The sequence below is a fragment of the Andrographis paniculata genome, unplaced genomic scaffold (genome assembly GCF_009805555.1).
Source record: "Andrographis paniculata isolate CXL003 unplaced genomic scaffold, ASM980555v1 Contig52END, whole genome shotgun sequence".
In the NCBI taxonomy this organism is placed as follows: domain Eukaryota; kingdom Viridiplantae; phylum Streptophyta; class Magnoliopsida; order Lamiales; family Acanthaceae; genus Andrographis; species Andrographis paniculata.
In genome coordinates, this window is record NW_026137587.1 from 2441255 (window position 1) to 2465969 (window position 24715).

Sequence of the window (24715 nt, forward strand, 5' to 3'; positions counted from 1 at the left end):
TGCCACGATAAATAATAATATTATAGATGATAAAATTTAGAATAAATTTGTCTTACTCTATTTTTGAATGAAAAGTTTCAGCTTTCTTGAACAATCATGTTCCTTTGGGATCAAGAGTTGAAAATGTGCAACCGAACACTGTAAGTGAAGAGAGGCAACAAGCACAGGTCCAGGATCCCATCCTTATCCCTGATCATCAACACCCTCGTTTGGATCCTGAAGAGATTGCGTAAGTGTTGAGGGTTCATTTCGGTTTGAATCCTCAAATGGCCAACCGTACTGCTTATCAAATACCTTTTCCTGAAAGGATCATTAACGACTACCCACTTCCAAGGAATTATCGACGACCTAATTTTCATGCTTTTTCAGAGGAAGACGGATCCTCTACCAAAGAGCATGTGGGTCGTTTCACAGCACAGTTAGGGGAAGTTGGAAATAATCCTTTTTATAAACTGCAACTATTTGGATTGTCTCTTACCAGAATAGCTTTTTCATGGTTTGTAAATCTGCCACCTGGGCAAATACAAACTTAGGAAGGTTTGGAAATGGCGTTCCATGCTAGATTCTTCAATCCTTTACCAACTGTTTCTCTTACCGATTTGTTGCAATTGAAACAATATCCAAAAGAGTCAGCCTCACAGTTCATTGAAAGGGTGCGATTGATGAAAGGACGTTGTCCTACTATAATCAATGAAAAAGAAATGACCAATTTAGTGGTCAGAAATATGCATGGCCGCCTAAGAGAGGCACTCATTGCTCATGATGTAGAAGATTTGGCAAGTCTCGCTGCCAAGGCTGGACGTTTAGAGTCTCCTTTCAGAGAAAATGTTCATAATTTTAGGCGTAATAAAGTTCAACATATGGCGAGTATGGAAACAAAAGCATACGACTTTGATTTTAATCAGACATAATAAATGGCAGCCGAAATCATTTCAGAAAAGCCAGCCAGTGCCAGGAACTGAAGGAAGAGAGCAACCCACATTTGACAATTCAAAGGCTGATGAAATTTTTGATATTTTGCTAACTGATGGCCAGATCCGAATTCCAAAAGGGCAAAGGTTGGCTACTAGGGAAGAAATCAAAGAAAGACCATATTGTAAGTGGCATAACTCTTTCACACACAATACGAGTCAATGCACTCATTTTCGAAATGAGATCCAAAAGGCCATTAAGGCAGGTCGGCTCAAATATATCACTCTGGGTGTAGAGCAACAACCTTTTCCAAAAGTAACCACGACAATGGTTAATATACAAGCAAGTCCCAGATCAGGAAAAGGAAACCCATCAAGCTGTGGCCGACCATAAGAAAAACTCAAGGTTTAAGAAAACCAGTGGCCGAAAAATGGGATAATCAAGATGGTTCTATCAATGTGGAATTAAAGGAACAAGTATTGGTCCGGGACCACCCGACTAGAAGGACTGGGCTGGTCGGGAGCAAGTGGGCTCGAAATAAAAAAACCTTTACCAGTTGATGTGGATCCTCGTTTTGCGGGTATGAATCGTACTCAAATTTGAAATGCCAAACGCAGGTATGCTGCGAGGTACAGGAATAGGGTCTCCTCATCAAAGCAGCCGAATGATATGCGAGGCGCTGCTGATTATCCAGAGGGAGGTCGGTTCATAAGGGTCGCCTCATCAAAGCAGCCGAATGATATGCGAGGCGTTGCTGATTATCCAGAGGGAGGTCGGTCCATAAGGGTCGCCTCATCAAAACAGCCGAATGATATGCGAGGCACTATTAATTATCCTGAATGAGGTCGGTCCATAAGGGTCGTCTCGTTAGGGCAGCCGAATGATGTGCCAGGTGCTACTGATCATCTGGAAGGAGGTTGGTCCATAATGGTCTCCTCATCAAGGCAACCGAATGATGTGCGAGGCGTTGCAGATTGCCTTGAAGGAGGTCGGTCCATAAAGGTCTCCTCATCAAGGCAACCGAAGTATGTGTAAGGCGTTTCTTAGTACTCTGAAAGAGGTCGGTCCATACAAAAGAAAGGTAAATGAGCATCAGATGAGAGAATTGAAGGTTTCAGATGTCAGTATTGTGAACGGATTAACATCAATCTATCTTATGAGGAATTTCGTTTAGAATCTCTGACAGCTCAACCTGAAAGTGAGACCAGAGAAGAAATTCTTACCTCGGAAACAGATTCAAAGTCTGTCAAATCTCTAGGGCCACGAGTCCCCTGCTGAATGACATGAATTAATTGGGTTGAAGAAGAACCCATGTGGGCAAGTCTGGTAGATGATATTATAGAAGAGCCAGAATGGGCAAAGATTTCAGATCCTGACTTTCAGTCAGAGGTTCCTCCGATAGTTTTTCCTCCCATTCCAGAAGACACGGCGTCCCATTTAAAGCCTATGTACGTTAATGCTCATATTTGCAGGAAACCAATCACAAAGGTTTTTATAGACAATGGAGCCGTCTTCAATGTGATACCATTAAAGATGCTCAAGAAGTTAGGGAAGGGAATTCACGATTTGTCTCCAGTAGATTTTGAGATGACTAGCTTTACAGGGCAGATGACCAGACCAGAAGGTATGATGGTCACTACAATTGAAGTCGGTTCTAAAAAGATTTCTTCTGTTTTCTTTGTAGTGGACGTAGACACTACATACTCAATCCTACTTGGGCGAGACTGGATTCATGCATCGCAATGTGTACCATCAACATTGCATCAACAATTAATGTTTTGGGAAGGCAATCAGGTCTTCAAAATGGAAGCAAATGACAACCCTTTCGGTGCATCAGAACAAGTTGAAGAATCAATTTTCTATTCCAGTCATTTACCCCCAATGTCTCAGTTGTTTATGGCTAGTGAATACCCAAAGAAGGGTTTTAAATTCATCAGCCAGAATTCAATGTTCTTCTAAAAAGAACAATTTTACTGTATGGCTCATAAGAAAGCCACACCTTTCTGATAATATATCTTTTATGGAAAATGCAAATCTAGAAGATTGTAGTTTACTTATTAATCTGTTTTATTTAAATAAGCTTTTAGAAAAGGAAGAAAAAAGTAAAAAGATTTTTGATGTCCATTCCAAAGAAAATGAACAATTTCGTTGGCCTGACTTATTAGAGAAAACAAAACCAACCTTTTCAGCACAAGATCCTTTGTTGGAATTCAATTTAGGAACCGACTTGGTTCCAAAAATAAGCAGGATGAGTCGTTATTTATCTGAGGAGCAACAAATATTGATGCTCGAGGTTATAAAAAACAATATTGATTGTATAGCTTGGGATTATTCAGAAATGTCTGGTCTGGAGCGAAGTCTGATAGAGCATCGGTTGCCTATTATAAAAGGTTTTAAACCCTACAAGCAACCTTTAAGGCATATGAGTCCTGATTTGATGCCTCAAATCAAAGAGGAAATTCAGAAACTTCTTAAAGTAAGTTTCATCCGGCCTTACCGTTATGCAGATTGGTTGGCAAATTTTGTACCAGTGGTTAAAAAGAATGGTAAGATCAGGATATGCATTGATTTCAGGGATCTTAACATGGCCACTCCTAAAAACGAATATGTTATGCCTATGGCCGATATGCTAATTGATTCAGCAGCAGGACACAAAATCCTCAGTTTGATGGATGGTTACGAAGGATATAACCAAATCTTTTTGGCAGAAGAAGACATTCATAAGACAACATTCAGATGCCCAGGAGCTTTAGGTATTTACGAGTGGACTGTTATGCCATTCGGTTTGAAGAATGCATGAGCAACTTATCAAAGGGCCATGAATTCAATTTTTCATGATCTTATTGTCAAATCCATGGAAGTATATATTGATGATGTTATCGTCAAATCTTCCGATTTTGAGGAACATTTGAGAGATCTTAAAGATGCATTCGGACGGATGAAGAGGTACAAGTTGAAGATGAATCCAACTAAATGTGCTTTTGGTATATCGTCCGGGAGTTTCTAGGGATTTTTGGTACATGAGGGGGGAATAGAGATCGATGCTAATAAAGCCAAAGTAATTCTTGCCAGCCCAACCACCCAAAACGGTTAAGGAAATACAAAGTCTTTTGGGAAAGGTAAATTATATCAAACGGTTCATTTCCAATGCTGCTGGCAAGGTCAGACCAATTACTAAATTATTAAAAGCTTGAGGAAATGCCTTCAAGTGGGGAACAGATCAACAGACAGCTTTAGAGGCTATAAAGCAAGCATTGGCTCAACCACCTGTGTTGATGCCCCCCAAAGAAGGTCGGCCCCTCAAACTTTATTTGGCAAATACATATGAAATGGTCAGTTGCTTATTAGCACAAGACGGGAATGATGGAAAGGAAAGGGCAATTTACTACTTGAGTAAGACCCTCACAGGACCAGAATTAAATTATACTATGCCAGAAAAAATGTGTTACTCATTGGTGTTTGCATGCACCAAACTTGAACATTATATGTTGCCCAGGAGAATTGATGTTATTTCAAGGATAGATCTCATCAAATTAATTTTGCAAAGACCTACCATGCAGGGCAAGCTTATGAAGTGGACCATTAAATTGGCTCCTTTTGATTTATCTCATTCTCCGTTGAGGGTGGTGAAAGGCCAAGCAATAGCAGATTTTTTGGCAGACTTTTCGGGTTACGAGCAGAAACCGACCGGATGAATGTCTTATGTAAGTACCCAAACTTGGTTAATGTTTTTTTATGGTTCTACTTCAGGAAACAGATCGGGTGCAGACGTTTTGTTGAAAGGACCAGATGGTCAAAGGGTCAAATTGCAGTTGCAATTGGAAGCCATGACCCATAATTCGGCAGAGTATGAAGCTTTAATCTTGGAATTGGAAGCCTTAATAGCCAGGAATGTTCAGTCCGTGATCATAAGAGGGGATTCTCAATTGGTAATCAACCAAGTGAACAAAAAATATGTTTGCAATTATCCTCATCTACGCAGATAAAGAGATATTGTAAGTTGGCTGCTATCAAAAATTTCCGAAGTGATAATTGAGTTCATCCCAAGGAAAGAAAATCAATTTGCAGACGAGTTAGCTCAAAAAGCTTGTAAAGGAATCCCAAAAGATATATATGCAGAGGCCGACTCTGAAATAGAAGCTGGAGTCGACTGGAGGACAGAAATTGTCATGTATTTACAAAATCCAGGAGCAAATGTACCGATTGGAATACGGTTGAAAGCCTTGCGATTCCAGTTGATAGAAGGAGTCTTATACAAAAGGACATTCGAAGGATTACTTTTGAAATGTTTGGGTTCCAAGCAGGCTTTGGAAGTCATGACAGAAGTACACAGTGGGATTTGTGGAGCTCATAGGGCAGGTTTGAATATGAGATGGGCTATTCATTGTTTGGGTTTCTTTTGGCCAAAGATTTTCGAAGATTGTATACAATTCGCCAAAGGTTGCCAAGAGTGTCAGAAGCATGGGCAGTTGAATCACTTGCCAGTCACTGAATTGCAAGCTATGGTAAAACCATGGCCCTTTAAATCTTGGGCTATGGATATCAGTGGTAAAATTCATCCTTCATCATCCAAACATCATTGTTTTATTTTGGTTGCAATAGATTATTTCACCAAATGAGTCGATGCGGTTGCTTTGAAAAATGTGGATCAAAAGGAAGTGATAGATTTTGTGCTGAATCAGATCATCTATAGGTATGATATTCCTCATTCAATAATGACCGACCAAGGTTTGGTCTTTATTGGGGAGAAGTTTTTAAACTTCTTGGCAGAGTTTGGTATTCGTTTGAACCATTCTTCGCTTTATTATCCCCAAGTTAATGGGCAAGCAGAGGCAGCCAATAAAACTATTATTGGAATTATAAAGAAGACAGTTGAAGGGAACCCAAGAAAGTGGCATTTGTTGTTATCTCGAGCCTTATGGGCACATAGGAATAACAGAAATTCTGCCACAGGGTTTTCACCATATCAACTCACCTTTAGGCAGATGCTGTGTTACCAGCCAAAATTCAAGTGGCATCTGGACGTACGAGTTTTACTACTGACGAGTTCACTGAGGAATATCAAATAGTTATGTCGCAACAATTGGAAAGTTTGGATGTCAATCGACTCTATGCAATCGATCAGATTGTGAAGCAGAGTAAAATCAGGGCTAAGACTTATGGAAGGAAAGTTTTTTATAAGACGTCCAAGAAGGAGACCTGGTTTGGAAAACCATTCTTCCTACATACAAGATGATAGATTAATTAGGGAAGTGGTCTCCGAATTAGGAAGGGCCATTTATCGTTCAAAAGGAGATTGGAAATGGTGCTTTTATTATTATAAATCAAGAGGTAAAAGGGTACATGATTGTATTAATGCTAGATATCTGAAGAGGTATTTTTCTACCTTTTCAGATAACAAGAATGCATGAAACAAGAAAATTTTATTGCAGAACCCGACCATAGGGGTTCGGACCCAAAAAGGGTTCATTCATTAATCAGATATTAAGTCATGCAGAGAACTCCCTTCTTCTGAATCAGAATCCTCATCCCAGTGATTAGGGATCAATTCTGGTTCTTCATCGACAAGGTCTTCTAAGTCGGTCGGTACCTTTCCCATTGATCTTGCATCTTTTCTAGATCATAGTCGGTACGAGCCTTCATGTTTGTTACGGCTTGACGCTCACGATCAACAAGAGTGCGTAATCTCGAAAAGACTGCGCGTTGATTGGAAAATGTATGATCCTAGCCAAGGTCTGGGAGTATGGCTGTCACATGGTGTTCAATCAAATCCATATGATGATTGATGTCAGGAAGACGATTTTGTATATCCCGAAGGGTCTTATATCCTCCCAGCACGTTTTCCATCAGACGAATAACACGATGAATGGTTTTTCTGCCTCAGTGGGAGAATCTGAATTTGAAATCCAATTGCTTGAGTATGCATAACAAGTCCTCGGCATGGCCTCAAACTGGATGATTACCCACGAAGAAGGGTTGAATAACGCCTTGCCAGTTGCTTACAGGAACATGAGAACGTTTGTGTGGCATTTTAATAAATATTTCAGGCGTGCCCGAGTTTCAAATTTGTGGTTGAGCGTTCGTTCATTGCTTTACAACAGATTGCATATGTTTATAAAGGAAATGAGTTTGATCTGTTCCCTAGAGGGTCGGAGTTTTAGAAAGTGATCCTTAACAATAGGAGCAAATAATTATTTACTAAGTCAAAGTACCCAAAGTTTTACAAAAGGGATCTCAAAGCAGTTTTGATCTGGGACAATTTATCTTCGGTCTTGGAAAGTCGTCGGTTGTTAGCAGCCGACTGGTATCGTTGGCTAAGTTGCGATCGAGCTTGGATCTTTAATTCTTGGTCCAAGTCGGCTTCATTTTTCTTGTACCGCTCAATTAGGCGTTGTTCATCGGCTATGTGGCCTTCTAGGACAGATTTTTCTTGATGAACTGCTCTCAATTCTGCCTTCTTCTTTTGGATTGATTCATCTATTTGTGTTTTGGCATTAGAGAGGCCGTCTAGCTTCCAGTTGCTTGTTGAATTGATTCCTTGGTTTTTCTCAAGGAAACCTCCAAATTGTTGTGATCCGAACTCGGCAGAGGTGTTTCGACCGACAGGAGTCGGGCTAATAGGACATCGTTTCGAAGTTCGGCTAGTCTCTCCATCAGCCGATGCAGAATGGGGGCAGCGGCTGATTCTGAAGGAATCTGAAATAAAAGACCACCGATTGCCTGAAGAAGACTATCTGAGAAGTCTGATCCTAGGTCGGAGAGAGGTCGGTCGGTAGCCTGAGCAATTATGGTTTGGATGTCTGCCGGAATTGGAACAGCCGACAGAGGAGCTAGATCAAGATGCCCCTGAGAGAATGGATTTTTGTTTGTTTAGATCATATGAAGCGCAGAAACAAGTATTAATTATGACAAATCTACTTACGTCTGGGTAGATCATGGTTTCAGAAGGTGCAAGGACTGTTGTGGGTCGGAAAGAAGGGATGACTGACATTGCAATGGCCGACTCGTCGGCTATTTCGAATGGACGCTGCGGTATTGACCTGGGTCCCTGCAAAGTGAGATATAGAATATTCAATATGGGTTGAGATGTTGGTTTTTAGTGAGGAAAAGAAGTTTGAAAGGTTTTACTAGATTTACAGAGGTCTCCGAATCAGAATAAGAAAGCTCTTCTTGTTCCTACAAGAGACCTCTTGGTTGGATGGCTGCGGGTTCTTCTTCCCGCTTGGCCTAATCTGGAATAGGGTCTGGTGCTCTTGGTTGGACGGCTGCAACGAGTAGGTCGGGCGCGACTGGGACGGCCGCAGCGGGTTTGTTGGCCACGACTGGGACGACCGCAGCGGGTTCGTCGGCTGCGACTGAGACGGCCGCAGCGGATTCGTCGGATGCGATTTGGGCGGTTGCGTTTGAGGCATCCCTATCAGTTGGAGCGACTGCATCAGGAGCAACTCCAGCGGAGGTACCTGCAACAGAGGCGACCGCGGCATAGGCGGATGTAGGTGTTGTGATCGGTTCTTCGTTCGGGGAAGATGAGTTTGAAGCTACATATGGCATTCTGCCCATTTGAGAAGCAGTCGCCTCACTATCAGAGACAACCTTAGCTAAATCCGGTACTCAAGAGGATTGCTTTTTGGTTGCAGCCTCTTCCCGACCACTCGTCTCCAGGGAAGGAAGGGACCGCCTCCTAGTCGGGTTCATCCTCCGACCGGGCCATCAGAAAGGCAAGCGTAGGTTCGGCTGGTGTTGAGTTAAGTGGAACGGTCTCCATGGCTGAGGTCGGGCGTGATAGCAAGAATGATAAGTTAAAATCTAAGGAAAAAATTAGATTAAGACGGGGCTTTGGAAAATACCTAAATGGGGTCGGGTTTTTACTGGCACTCGACGTGATGGAAGGTCTTTCGAAGTCTCCTGGTCTTTTCCAGGGGTCGAGGCTCTCTGAATTTGAGAACTTTTTCTTTTTCTTTTTGGGGGGCTCGACCCGGTGACTGTGGCGGTTACTTTTCTTCAGGTGTTAGTCAATGGTGCCGTCCCTAGCACCAAAGCAGGTTGGGGTAAGAGAATGTTCAACAACTGTTCTTTGTCATGAGCAATCAGGGCCCACGCAACCGACCACCATTCACGGAAGGATTCCACAGATTCGGGAGAAGAATGGAAGGGGATGTAAGAATTGGAAGTTATGTAATTTATGAGTTGGGAAATATAAGAAGAAATCAACTCAGGGATGACTCGCCCATCCGGGCTTTGAGGTATCAGGTGTGGACGGGCGAGAGGGCCAGGTAAGCCTTGACGGTAGCCGAATTGGAGTGCCAAAAATTGAGGTCAATAGCTGAAAGTATAAAACAATTTATGGCCCTTTTTATCAAGTTTCTTATTCACAAATAAAGACCTAGGTTTAAGGGCGGAATCCCAGGAAAAGAGTAAGTTGGATGAGGAAGAGGGTCAGGTTCGGTCATGGGTGAAGATACAGGGAAAGGCCAAAAAAGACCAGACGCGTAGCCCGCGTATTTGCTATGTACGTAAAAGCGAGAATTGTTGCGGATGTCGGTCAAGATAGCAGCAATGATGGGGTCGGATGATTGGAGTTTATTACGACCTAGGCAAAGATGGTTAAGGGATATTCCCAACGACTTGTCGGATGTTAGGGCAACATGAGGGTGGCCAAGTTGGTACGCGTCGGGAAAATAGAGTCGGAACCAAAGTTCCAGAAACCAAAAGAGTCCCGACGCGGCGGTATCTAATTTCTTTCTATCTTTATCTGCAAGGCGGATACTAACCCTAGACAGACCTTCAAAAAGATTGGCTAGGAAGAAAGTGCTAAGGGAAAAGAAGCGCCCTGATGCTATATGAATAGCCAGGTCGAGATGAGAAGAAAGGACACTTTTAGAAGGGGAGACAATGATATACCTGCAGAGCCAGAAGAGAATGAAGGCAACATGTTTGCGGTCGGTTACAGGGGTTCCGATTGCCCCTTGCTGGTCGGTTGCAAATTTGGTTCCGATTGCCCCTTGCTGGTCGGTTGCAAATTTGGTCCAACCCCATTCCTTAATGCCAGCTAAAGACCAGCCTACATGGTTCGCATCTGGTTCTTGTCCATCTAGGGCTCTCATCACAGGATCTTCACCCACAATAGGAATATGGGCGATCATGGCCACGTCCATTAGAGTTGGGCCAACAAGGCCTATCGACAGGAGGAAGATACCCATTTCCGAATGCCAGAAAGCCGCCATCGCCAGGAGCACTTTTTCGTGCAAGTGAAATGGGAGCGTCGAAAGGAATATCACTTGGTCAATATGTTGGCTTTTCCATTGGTTTTGAAAACGCTCTGCCACCCTATTATACCAGACACGGTAGGGGTCTTTGGGGTCCGTCAGATGCGTTTTGATGTTATCTTGGAGGCGGAGAGCATTGTAATCGGGATTGTTAATGGCGAGGGGGTTTCCTGCTTTCAATACCTCCCTCATCCGATTAGAGTCTTCAGGAGTCGTGCAATACGGGCGAATAGTCGGAGTTAGCATTTTCGAAGCCGCGAATGATACTTCTGGGGTGGTTCCGTCAAAAGGAAGTGCAGGTACGTATTGATTCGCCATAACTTGAAATCGTAGCGAAACAGGGGAAAGTAGACACAATTGGGAAGATTATAGATTGCGAACTTTCAAACGACGATTGAGGAGTGGCATTTGAAAGTCCGATAGCGGCGGGCAAGTTTTTACATACGAATTTTATAATTAGGTTAAAGGCCCAAGATATAGGGAAATTTGGGCCTGTAATTGAGTACGTTTGGCGGTTAAGGGATTTTCGGGGTGATTGGTTAGACCGGCTGTCCTTCCGAGCGGATAAGCGGGTCGGTTAGTCCGCAGTCGGATAAGCAATTCGGAAGGTCCGCGGTCAGACAGGCAGGTCGGTTGGTCCGCAGTCGGATAAGCAAGTCGGAAGGTCCGCGGTGAGACAGGCAGGTCGGTTGGTCCGCAGTCGGATAAAGAAGTCGGAAGGTCCACGGTCGGACAGGCAGGTCGGTTGGTCCGCAGTCGGATAAACAAGTCGGAAGGTCCGCGGTCGGACAGGCAGGTCGGTTGGTCCGCAGTCGGATAAGCAAGTCGGAAAGTCCGCGGTCGGACAGGCAGGTCGGTTGGTCCAGTGGTCGGACAGGCAGGTTGGTTGGTCCGTAGTTGGATGAGCAAGTCGGCTGCTGTGGAGGTCGGCTGCTGAGGAGATCGAGTGAGAGAACAATAGTTTGGTCGGTTGGGTTACGCGGCTGGTGAGACGGTTGAAAACACGTGTCAACAAAAGAGGAATTAGTAGACGGTGGAGAGTAGGTGTTGTAACCGTTCGGGCGACGGTCCCAGGTATCGTTTCTGAGGAATTATTAAGGATTGAGTTCAGCAACTAGCAGGACATCTTCAATCATCTTCAAATGACAACAAAGTTAGTGATTCGGGGATCATCCTTTAATTTTCAGTCTGTAACATTTATTTTTCAGTTTACTTATGTATCGTACAATGTTTAGAGATTTCTAATATCATGCACTAAATATAACAAATTTGGAGATAATTTATTATTTTCGAATTTTACCTTTTATTGTTGAAAAAATTTGCATCTAACAACATTATTATTGAAACACATAGGAACAACTCAAACTCAAAGCCCGAAACAAACTCATCTTTAATTTTCTATTGAAAATTTAATTATATTGAAATAATAAAGAAATAATTTAAAACTATAATATATGTATGTAAAGAAAGGCATGAATTAGTTTCAATTCAAACTTGATTGAAATTGATGTTACAGTGGCCGATTTCCATGACCAGATGCCATTCCCATATATAATTCAATTCAATAATATTTTCTTTGGCATATAGATAAATAATTTATTAATTTGCTCACACCTCATCTCTACCGGCAAAATGCATCTTAGTATATAAATAAATAAATAGCAATTGGACAATTAAACCCATCCCAGATATAGTAGAGTGTGTATTTTTTAACGAGCACTTTTGTGTGTACAGAGAAGCACAAGTCACATTTTTCGAGATGGATTTTATATTAATTAATTAATTAATTAGGTTAGATTATATTAAAGAATGCATGCATGCGTGCGTGCGTGCGGCCATATGCCTCATTTATCCTTTTTGGACTTTTGGGGATCATTCATTCAATTCTTATTTTTTCAAACTTTGGAACTGCCGAAAGACGTACATACTCAAGAGCATCCCAATTGGCTTCCCACACAAGTTAGTCTATTAATTAATGTTCTCTTCTTTAATTTAATTATATATATATATATATTGTCTTTTATTATTGTTCTCTTCTTTAATTTAATTATATATATATATATATATTGTCTTTTATTATTATTATTATTATTATTATTATTGTTATTAGTCATATTTATAGATACAACTGTTAAACAAATTGAATTATTCGTAAACTCGGCTCAGTTAGACTTGATTATTGTTCGTTCGTGAACGTTAACGAGCCAACCTGAATAATATAAATAGACTCATCTGATTAATGAGCTAGTCCGAGCTTTGTTCGTGATATATTTATTGTAAATATGATATGTATATATAAATTATAATTTATAAATAAATAAAGTATCAATTTAAAATAAATGACTAAAATAATTCTATTTTTTTTTTAATTTATATATAAATTAAAAAAATTGAGATAAACAAGCTCGAACGAGTTTAATCAAACCTAATCGAGCCGAACACGAACACGAGCTTAAACAATAAACATTCTTAACGAGCCGAGCTAAAAAACTTAACGAACGAACACGAGTCTTGTTCACGAACATTAATGAACGAACACAAACACTTAGAATTTTATTCGACTCGACTCACTAGCAAATCTATCTATAAATCTATGGCGTTGATGATTTCTATTGTATTTTGATGTATCTTTTTAAATTAGATTTCCATTTTAAATTGATTTGAAATTTGTCAATTTTAATAATAATAAAAAAAATATTTTATGAATGTATTTGATTTTTAATTGAAATTAAAATTTTAATTTGAATTTGATTTTGAACAGTAATAAATCCAGAAATTCGGAATTGCGAAGGTGATACAGCTACCGCTCCTCATCAAACAGAAGCTCGTATGAGTTTGAATATTTTAATTTTACCATTAAATAGTATTATGATATTGGTAATTTGATATTGAAATCTAAACCAAACTCATCCCCGTCTACTTTACTTGATGTGATATAAATATTTATATTTTTAAAATCAAATATAATTTTAATACACTTTTAAAAAATATATATATATATATAGATTAAGCACACCCTTTATTTATATATTTAATTATTTATTTATATAAATTTCAATGTTTGAAAGTAAATGATGTGTGAATATGTTGGTTATACTTTGCTTTGTCTTGGGGAAACATGTGAATGCCACTTTCTTCTATTGCTCCATTTTATGTTCTTAATTTCGGTGGGAAATGCACTTTTCAGGCAACATATTTTATACTAATATTAATTCATATGCATGCACTCTTCTGCACTTCAATCACATCACACCCAAATATATATATATATATATATATAAAGTTATTTCTTCACAAATATAAGTTTGAATTAGCAGCCTAGAAAAAGCAATAAATATATATATTCAAATTGTTTGTCAGGGGATTGGATTTTAAATATACTATTCATTATATTTTTATTTTTAAAAATATCAAATTAAACATCTATTTTTTATTTTTTATATTATACTAAAAATTAATTTTGCATTCAAAATATCCCATTAACACTTATTTATATCATATCATATAACTATTCAAATTCAAAATTTTTACTATTTAAATCCCAACTTAAAATCCACGTACCTGACCAAACACACCCTATAGGGTAGTTAGGTGGAATAATGTAAAATTGCAATTCAATGCTATTGCTGCTCAATCAAATCCTCTAATCTTTAGATTTAATTAAGAAAGATAAGTCGCACAATATAAAATACATATATATTAATATATATATATATTCAAATATGAAATATTTTAGTAATTATTTATGTGCACATGTATGGATTTTTATTTATTTATTTATTTTTTTTTAAACCGAGTGAGTTTTTGCTTGTGGAGTTTTGGATTGATCTTAATTAAATACTTATTTATTTATTATATTACATTCAAAATTAATTTTAGTATCAAAATATTATATCAATGTATATTTATATTGTATTAAATAATTATATTAATTTAAAATTTTATTATTTAAAATTCAATTCTAAATTCAAAATCACATAAACAAAATATTTGGTTGTAAGATTTTTAGGAGGTAATATTATTTTAAATATTATATTTTAATAAAGTATATTCCATATAAATATTAAGAATAAAATTTTATTTAATATAATGAAATAATAAAAATATAATTAATTTAAGTTAACACAAATCTCTTGTTTGTTTGTCTAAGATTTTTTTCTACGTGATTCTCAATAAATATATTTTATCGTCTCATGAAAGTCATTTTCAAAATAAAATAATATTTTTATATTATTTATATTAAAAAGATTTAAATCAAAATACTAAACAAACAAACAAATATTATTTTTATATTATTTATGTAGATTATTTATATATATATATATATGTGTTTAAGGTGCCATCAAAGCTTTGATGAATATTTTATATCTGTATACAAACAATCACCTCTCTCTCTCTCTCATTATACAATAGCAAAATTCCTTTAATATAATTGTTTTTTAATTTATTACAAAACTCCAAAAAAGACCAATTTGACAACATATAAATTTTAACATAATAAACATATTTATACAATGCAATATCTAAAATATATTATAGACATTTTTATATAACACAACATTATATTGTATGATATATACTCGTCTTTTATCTATCTTTTTCTTTTTTTTTTTTTCTTTTTTATTGTAATGACGTCAAAATCCACAGTTGCTACCCGAAAGTGTATACTGGGTAAACATCCGGCCGAACTTAATATTCTGCAAATTAGGTCCGACAGACAAGTCACAGTAGACAAAACATGTATGACAGGTGACCTGAGACGACGGGGATTTGAACTCATGACCTCACGGTGACATGTCTCTTATCTATCTTGATAGTATATATTGATTGAGTCAATTTAAAGCAATGCTAATTTGTTGCAATCTGCACCATAATTAAGGTCATCTCCAACCCATCAACTCTATTTATGCAGTTTTAACTCTAAATATGTAGTTGCTACAGTAATTTTACTCCGACCATAACTCCATTTTTCACTATTATTTTTCAAAATATTCAATTTTTCTATTATTTTAAAAAACTTTTTATTTTTATAATTTAATATAATTTTTTTAAAAATTTTAAAAAATAAAAAAAATATTTTAATTTTAAAAAAAAGAAAACAACTTCATTTCTTTGCGTTCCTATCTTGCAACATCAAAATTGACATTGCACCGTAGTAACTCAAAAAAATAGCGCCTGTAGGAGATGCCGTAGGGCCTATCTACACAATCAAATATAGGTAGGTAGGAGGAAGTGGTCCCTACAAATATAACACGTAGGTTTACAATATTCGTACAATAAATACGTAGGGTTACTGCAATATCTTTCATGGGCCAAGTTGAAGTTCGTTGGTAGTTATATATATATATATATATATATATTGCTAATTTTGTAATTAATTTATCTAATGAAGATTTATGATTGAATTGTGGATATGGTGCCACCACTTGGCATAACTTTTATACAGCTATTAATTAATTATTTGCAGCTAACCTATACATTTATATATATCACTGCCACATCTAAATAATATTCTCTTCATCAAACCTATGATAATTTCCTTCCAAATTAAATAAATATTTTTATATGTGTAATTTATTGATAATTATTTTATATTCACCTAAATTATTATTATGCATACAATTTCTAGTGTCCTATAATTTTGTGAACAAATTATTAACTGTTTGTTTCACAATAAATTATTTCAAGATCTACAAGCTTTATTTTATTTTATTGGTAAACTGTTTTTTTAGTCCCGTAACTGGACTCCTTTATCATTTTAGTCCTGTAAGTGGAGCTTGTCGCAAACTAGTTTCATAAGTGAAAAATTTTCGCTGTTTTAGTCCTCCGGCGCCGAAGGTGACGTGTCCGCCAGGTGTCCCGCCAGGTCAGCGACACCTGACGGACACGTTGATTTATTTTTTTATTTTTTTAATTGGACCAAATAAAAAAAAATAAAAAAATACAAATAAAATTAAAAATAAGTTAAAAATAAATTTTAAAAAAATTAAAAAAATAAAAAATCCACGTGTCCGCCAGGTCAGCGACACCTAACGGACACGTCACCTCCGGCGAGCCACGCGGGCATCTCCAACGCCGGAGAACTAAAACAGCGAAAATTTTTCACTTATGGGACTAGTTTGTGACAGCCTCCACTTACGGGACTAAAATAATAAAGGGGTCAGTCACGGGACTAAAAAAACAGTTTACTTTATTTTATTTTGTGCGTGTGAATTCAAATTATATTTAAATTTTAAAAATTCGATTTACTTATCATTCTCAATCAGTTTCTTTACGCAATATTTTTTATTAGAATAATTCTTCATAAATATTATTTAAAAAATAAAAATATACACACATATTAATATAGTATATACATTATCCATTCATAAAAAGTCAACTATTCAATACAAAATACTACTCTCTCCCCGTCCAGCTACAAAGTATACATATTTCTATTTTGGAACGTCCAATTACAAAGTAATCATTTCATTAAATATCCCACTTTTTTCCATAAATACTTTTACTTTACATCACATCATTACTTTTATACAAAAAGTAAGGGCAAAAATGTCATTACACTACTTTTTACCTATCCACTATAATTAAAATACTATTATTTCTTATACTCCACGTCAAAAGTAAATGTATACATATTGTGTAGACGGAGGGAGTATTATTTTTTATTTTACCACCATAGTTTCCATCAATTTATCTAAAAATATTTAGTCTTAGTCATACCTTAATATTCAAACATGTGTATATATATATATATATATATATATATATATAAAGGTTACATTATATTATAATCTTCATGTTATATTTATAATGTAAAAGATTGAGCTAAATCTAGTATTGATAGTGCTTTACGACGCAATGATTTTTATATATTTTTATCTTTGGATAAATATGTGTTGAATTTAATTGTAGGTGAGATATACCGTTTTCATAAGATAAATATGTAATTAATTTAATTTATTCATGTGGTAATTTTAATTATGCAATATATTGGATATTTAAATAAATGAAATGCTGACCTTAAATATACAAAATACTAGTAATAATTAGCAGTGTTAAGTAATTTAGTTATATTATTGTTCAACAAACTATTCAGATCCATGCATTTTTATAAATATATTTTTGTGCTGAAATCAATATTATATTATATTATATTTCATCAGTCTCAGATACCATGTCTGCTTTAATGTAGATATGAGAATTTAAAAGAGGTATATATAATTAGTATATAATTAAAAATATATTAGTGAAAATAATTATTTTATAATAAAAATAATTATAGATTAAAATTAATATAACTAACTAATCTAATTAAAATTAAAATTTTAAAATTATTAAAATAAAATTAAAGTGTATAATTCTTTTCAAAAAAGAAAAATAACAAAATAAATGGGACAAACAGAAATGAAAATATGGACATGATAAGTGAGACGAAGGAAGTATTATATTTAATTATATCACGAGCTATCAAAGACTAAGAACATATATTTAATATTGTACTATCATATGTTGTTTGTTTTAATTAAACGTGTTAACCGATTCAAATCAGCACCAATGAGCATGGATATCGCCCTCATACATATATATATATATATATGTATGTATGTAGACTTACAACTTGCAAAATAATGAATTATATATAATCAACATTATACTTAGATTTGATTTATCTTTAGAAATAAACAGACCCATAGTTTATATAGCAATCAAATCGAAAAAATTTCATGATTATTACTTAGGATAAACTGTTTTTTCTAGTCCCGTAACTGAACCCCTTATCATTTTAGTCCGTAATTGAACCCCTTATCATTTTAGTCCCGTAAGTGGAGCCTGTCGCAAACTAGTCCCATAAGTGAAAAAATTTCGCTGTTTTAGTCCTCCGGCGCCGGAGATGCCCACGTAGCTCGCCGGAGGTGACGTGTCCGCCAGGTATCGCTGACCTAGCGGACACGTGGATTTTTTTTATTTTTTTTTCATATTTTTAATTTTTTTTTAAAAAACTTATATTTAATTTATTTTTAATTTTATTTGTATTTTTTTATTTGGTCCAATTAAAAAACAAAATTTTAGAAAAATAAAAAATAATAATAAATCCACGTGTCCGCCAGGTGTCGCTTACCTGGCGGACACGTCACCTCCGGTGAGCCACGCGGGCGTCTCCGGCGCCGGAGGACTAAAACAGCTAAATTTTTTCACTTATGAGACTAGTTTGCGACAGGCTCCACTTATGTGACTAAAATGATGAAGGATCCAGTTACGGGACTAAAAAACAGTTTACCTTTGTTACTTGATGAATATATATATGGATGGGTTTAATTGTATAAATTAATTTCACACATGTAGAAAATTGATATAATGTGAAATGCAGCTAGCATTAATTTAAACTTAATACAACGTAGCTTCTTTTTAATGTATAGTTAGGCAGGTTAGGTTAGGTTAGATTCTATGGTGGAGGGATCGATCAAATAGGTCTGCTCTTCTTCAGTTAATTAGTTGAACTGTACGTAGGATTTATATATATATATATATATACACATATATTTGAACTCAATTCATATTCATTTGGTAAGAGAACTAGATGATTTTTTATTTTTTTATGAGCTATATAGTTTCTTGTTTGATTGATTTATTAAGTAAAATTTTAAGTTACAGCTCAACTTCAAACTTGCACTTTTTCTTTCATTAATATTTTTCATTAAAAAAAAAAAAAAAACCTTTATATGGAAATTTAAAAATGGTGTTAGATGTCCCGTAAGAAGAGATGGCCTGGTGGTGTAAGGGTTGAACTTGTAACCATGAAGTCATGAGTTCAAACCCCCGACGCCTACCACACATGGTTTGCTTAGTTCGGGTAGCAGCTGTGAATAAAATTAGTAGCAAATACGAAATGACCCAAAAACAAACACACACTACTTTTACTCATCCAAATTAATGAAGTAAAATGTACGACTCTATATATCATTGTTTGTTGGCACTAATTAATATCTTGTAGTACTTGCATTCTTATCTTATGTATGCATTGTGGCTATATTACAAACTATCCTAAACCTGCCAGGCTCATTTATATTTCACAATGATATTAGGGTTCATTCATATAGATCTATATATAGAGAGCTTATTACTATTCTGAATTTTAAAATTCAGATACAATACTGACAACACATCATCATGCACTAACAGTCACAGTATTATATTATTATAGAAATATATTATTTATATTAATATAAAACAAATGTATCACATAATTTAACAATCCATAATATAATCTCGCACAACATATATTATTATTGATTTTAGCGCATAATATACTTATATACCACACAACTACAAATATGAACAAAAAGCATATAATTTCATTTCACACATGTGACGTCTATATATTTTATGTGTGTTATATGGCTATTTTACGGCACACAGTAACCATTCTCGTGTATATATATATATATATATAAATCCCTGCATAATAACTATCAATGGCCGATAAAAAAACAGCATAATAAAGCCAAATTAAAATTACAAAACCAAATGAAGGGATTTAGTGTTCTTCCAAACAACACAAACAAACTTAAAAACTCAAATGAGGAATGCAAATCCATTAATTTTTCAGCTTGTGAGAAACCATCTACTGTTCTTGAGGGATCGATCACAACCACAGAAACAAAAAAAGAAACAACTTATAAGTATCAGTTATCAAATCCTCTCCAGTTATCCATACCCGAACCCGAACCCGAACCCGCAAAATTACTTGATTGAAAGCTCATGAAATCACGCTCTCGCTGCTGTTCCTCATTCGTCTGCTGCTGCTGCTGCTGCTGATCATGTGAGGCAAGCTGTGAATATGAAGAAGACATGGAAGAAGGTCCCTGAGAAATGAAGCCACCATGAAACCCTAATTGTGCTGAGGAAGTGGAATGACTATTCTGCCCTTGCATTAGGTTTGCATAGTGAGCGACATCAAGATAAGTCTCTTGGCCCTGATAAGTAGAAGAAGAAGAAGAAGTGAGAAATGTTCTTCCTTGAACTACCCTCTCCGGGAAGTTAAGCTTAGCCTTGTTGCCTTTGAAGTTTAGGGCAGCTTCGTCGTATGCGAGGGCAGCAGCCTCCGCAGTGTCGAAGGTGCCCAGCCATACTCGGGCAGCCTTCTTGGGGTCGCGAATCTCCGCCGCCCACTTACCCCATGGCCTCTGCCGTACGCCGCGGTAGTGCCGCCTCCTTGGGTTCCCGGTCGTCGCTAGTTCTTGTGATTTTATGCAAAATTAAACAGATCAGATTGAACAAATTAATATATAGGCTAAATTGTATAAAATTCACGTATAATTTTACGAAATTGCGCAAAATGCATTATACTTTCAAAATTGCGTCATATTTCTTCGTGGTTTCATAAACTTTGCGTCTAACTCTCTCAACCGTCCTTATTTAGCAGTGTTTGACGTACACGCACCTAAAACGCGAATAAGTTTTAAAATATTCACTTTTAAACCCTTAAAATTATAAATATACTCATTATTCTTATTATTTAACTTCAAGAAATAATAAAAATACTCAGAAATAGTTATTTTTTTTTCGAATTTTAGAAGTTTTTTTTTAATGTTATTTGAGGATAAATATAAGATAAATAAATATATTTATAATTTTAGGAGTTTAAAAATTAGTATTCTAAATTCATTCGCAGTTTCAACGATCAAACATCCTTAAATAAGGATGACCGATCGGGTTAGACGCAGAGTTTATGAAACCACGACGTAACTTTGTAAAATCATAGGTGGATTTTGTATAATTTATCTTAATATAATATATATATATAGATAATTAATTCATTGAATTGGGTTGGGTAGGGTTGGGTAGGGTACCTGCTGTGGTGGCGGTAGGGAGAGGAGGAGGTTGGGATGGAGGGGGTGGGGGTTGGGGTGGAGTGTCGCCGGTGTAACCGAGGACTTGGGAGAGGGCGGCGACCATGGCGGACATGTCTTGCTCCGATCTGGCTGATGAGTACAACAGCGGATTCTGCTGCTGATTGTTGTAATAGAAGTGGTCGTAATTATTGTCATCCGATACCGATTGATGGTGGTCGTGGTCATGGGGCCTCTTCCCATGTCTGCCACCGTTGAAGGGATCCACTGTTGCGTTGCTTATCTTTGTCTTCTTCTTCTTCGTCTTCTGCAACACTTCAAAGCATTAACTCTCTCACTCTAACTGCATCTGAGAGAGAGAGAGAGGAGCGTTTGAAGAGAGAGAGAGAGAGCGTGTTTGGAGAGGGGAATAAGAGGGGTTCACACTTCCAATGTAGAAATAAAGAGCCCACAATTTGTGCCTTTGGAGGGTTGAATTTTGGTGTATGTACACATCATTTATATAGAGAATATATATATATATATAATTTTTTTTTTTCTTGCAAAATATCAAATTAAAGTTTCAATTTTTCATTAATTAATCTTACACAATATTGAACATCAATTTTGATTCCAAGCTGAATTACAGAAAATGATGCATTTGCTTAGGTAAGAATTTTGTACTTTGCCCGTCATCTAAAAATATTTTTTAATTTTTAGACATAAATTTTTAATATGAATATTACTTTTGGTTACTTTGTAGTTTTTATAGTAAAAAACAATATAAGTTTTTATTTAAAAAAATAAAAATATTTTTAAATGAAAAAAAAAGTAATTATAAATTTATATGATGGAGTGAATAAGTTTTAAAAATAATATTAAATTAAATATTTAATGTAACAGTTTGTGATAAAAAGATAAATAAATATTTTTAATTGACACAATTTTTCTTATAAAATACTTCCTCAATTTTAACTAATTTGTCTGGAGTATAATTCTAGGATACGGATCCCATGGGGTGTTGATTTAATTTTATGTATTAATTAAATTTGATATAAAATTAATGGTGTAGATTAAATAGGGGTTAAATTGTCTTTTTATCTAAAATATTTTATTTTATAAAGATTTTTTAGATTAATTATTTGCTTGTGGTTCACACTACTGTTGCTGTCTCCGCCGCCGCCGTTGCCATTGTTGTTGTCTCAACCAGTGCTTCCGCTACAACCGCCGTAAACCTAGTGGTGATCTCCATTCTCTGGGAGTGTACGTGGGCTTGGTTGATGGGTGAAAAGTCATTGGTGGTGGATGATGGATTGTGTTGAGCAACGCGTGGTGGTTGACAATTTGCATTCTAGTAGCATGAGAGGATTGAGTGAAGGGTGGCGGCGATGGTGGAAGAAGGGTGGTGAAGTTGATTGGAAGAGTAGTGGAAAGCATATGTTGATGTCATGCTGAATAGTATAGTGTAAAATGTTCTTCGTGCACATATAAATGTTGACATCAATAAAACAAAATGTTGACATCAATAAAACAAAATGTTGATTTATTTTAATTACCAATAATCTGAATATTTTTATACAACAATAAATACTGATTTTTTTATGCATCTTAAATTTAACTATAAATCACTATTATGTGCATACGCACACTAGAAATTGTAAGCATCATCTCGTTTTGTTAATTACATCATTGAAAATAATATGGTGTCTATCCAATAATACGGTGAAAAATGTCAAATAATACGGTGTCTATTCAATAAATCATGTTTATATAGATGCTGGAAAATGTCAAATAATACGGTGTCTATTCAATAATAAAATGCAGTCACACATTTTTTAAAATACTGATTGTTGTATCAAGTTGTATAATATAATATGAAATGTTCTCTCGTGCATACGCAAATGCTAAATTCAATTGAACGAGATGCTAAATTTTTTTAATTAACAATAATAAGTTATTTTATACAATAATGAATGAAGAAATTTTTCTGCATCTACAAATTCCTATTATGTGAATACTCATAATAAAAATTGTAAAATTTTGTTAATTTAATTGAATGTCAATCAATAGATCATGTTTATATTAGATGCTAAAAAACTTCTAACAATATGTTGTCTATTGAGTATTAAAATATTGTCACACATTTTAAAGAATACTAAGTTTTCAATCGGTTTGTATAATATAGTATGAAATACTTCTTATGCACGTGTAAATGCTAAATTCAACTGAACAAGATGTTAATTTATTTTAATTAACAATAATTTATATATTTTGATATAATAACGATCACTAATGTATATTATCTAGATTTTTAATATATGTAAATGAGATTTTAATAGTTGGTTGCTCTACAGATTTTGGTTGTTGAGGGAATGAGATGAAGATATCTGAAATTTCAATTTCTTCTATGTTTCCGTTGCTTTTTGAAGAATTGATTGAAGTTGAAATAATAGAAAACAGATTTTGTTCGATCTCATTCAAAATTTTGTGGAATAATAGAAGAAAAAATAGGGAGATGAAGAAGGCGAGAAGAAAGAAGAAAAGAAAGAAGAAGCCAGTTACCTAAATTATTAATATGCAAATTATGTATGATGCTGAAAATTAGGTCTCAACATTGGATTTCAGCCTATAATTGTATTAAAAAAAAAAAAAAAAAGGACAAATTATATAGAACAATAAAAAAAAAAAAAAAAAAGAATTGACAAAGTAAAAAAATAGAATACTATTAATAAATAAAACTATCTGCAGGCTACACATGTGTCTGCATGTAAACAAATCCTATTTACCTACAAACAATTACTATTAGAAATGAGCTATTTATAGCATAAATTTAATCCGTAATAATTGGTGATTTTTTAACAAGATTCACTGTTATAAAACAAAATTATTTTGATCAATATTTTGTTTTTGGATAATTTATCTGTAGTAAATAAAAATTACCATATATTATCCTAAATATATTTATTACGTTTGTCAATAAGAACAAAAAGTTTAAAAAAAAATTAAATAAAAATATTCTTTCTATTAAAACAGAAAAATACTACAAACTAGAAAGATGATAATAAAAAAATTATATCAATATATCTATATTAATTTTTTTTTAAAAATACCCAAAAACACGAATATATCAATATATATTTTAAAAAATCCAAATCTGTAAAAGCATTTAAACACTTTCACAAAACCCCATCACAAATAAGAATTATATAATCAACGATTTCATCCTTAGTCTTAATATAACACTTAACAAAAATTTAGATTCTGTCATTCGTTCCCAATTTATTGCAGTTGGACCTAAGTCCAAGTGAATCAAAGTACATAAAACACATAACCGTCGAATTTCATCCAAAAGCGATGTTTCTATACATTCAGAAGTCGCTCATTCCATCAAGCTGAAGGCAAAAACTTTCATTGGATTGTAGTGCTTCCACATAGCAAGAGGATGTAACCTTCACAACAGGGTCCTTCCTGACTTTCAAAAGACCCGGGGTGAAATAAAAGTTAGGGGCCCTTGAATATATATAATATTTTTTACTTATAATAAAATATAAATAAATAAATAAATAATTCTAGCATAAATTTTAAAACTTGCGTATCGCTCCCTTATATTTTAACAATCGCTATATGAAACTCCCGCCATGCAAAAAATATAAACGAAAAGTCATCTTCTTATCACCAAAAAAATATAAAAATGAGTCTAGTAAAACA

The 24715-nt window shown here is 35.1% G+C and overlaps 1 protein-coding gene across 1 annotated transcript; it reads right to left on the bottom strand.

Moving 5' to 3' along the window:
• Window positions 1-19659: 19659 nt before the first annotated feature.
• Window positions 19660-21484, bottom strand: LOC127254705 (ethylene-responsive transcription factor ERF113-like). Its single transcript, XM_051279955.1, has 2 exons — window positions 21029-21484; window positions 19660-20415 (listed from the first exon to the last, which is right to left on the bottom strand). Exons 1-2 carry the CDS (start codon window positions 21141-21143, stop codon window positions 19862-19864), a joined length of 669 nt encoding a protein of 222 aa, XP_051135912.1. The 5' UTR covers window positions 21144-21484; the 3' UTR covers window positions 19660-19861.
• Between the last annotated feature and the right edge of the window lie 3231 nt (window positions 21485-24715).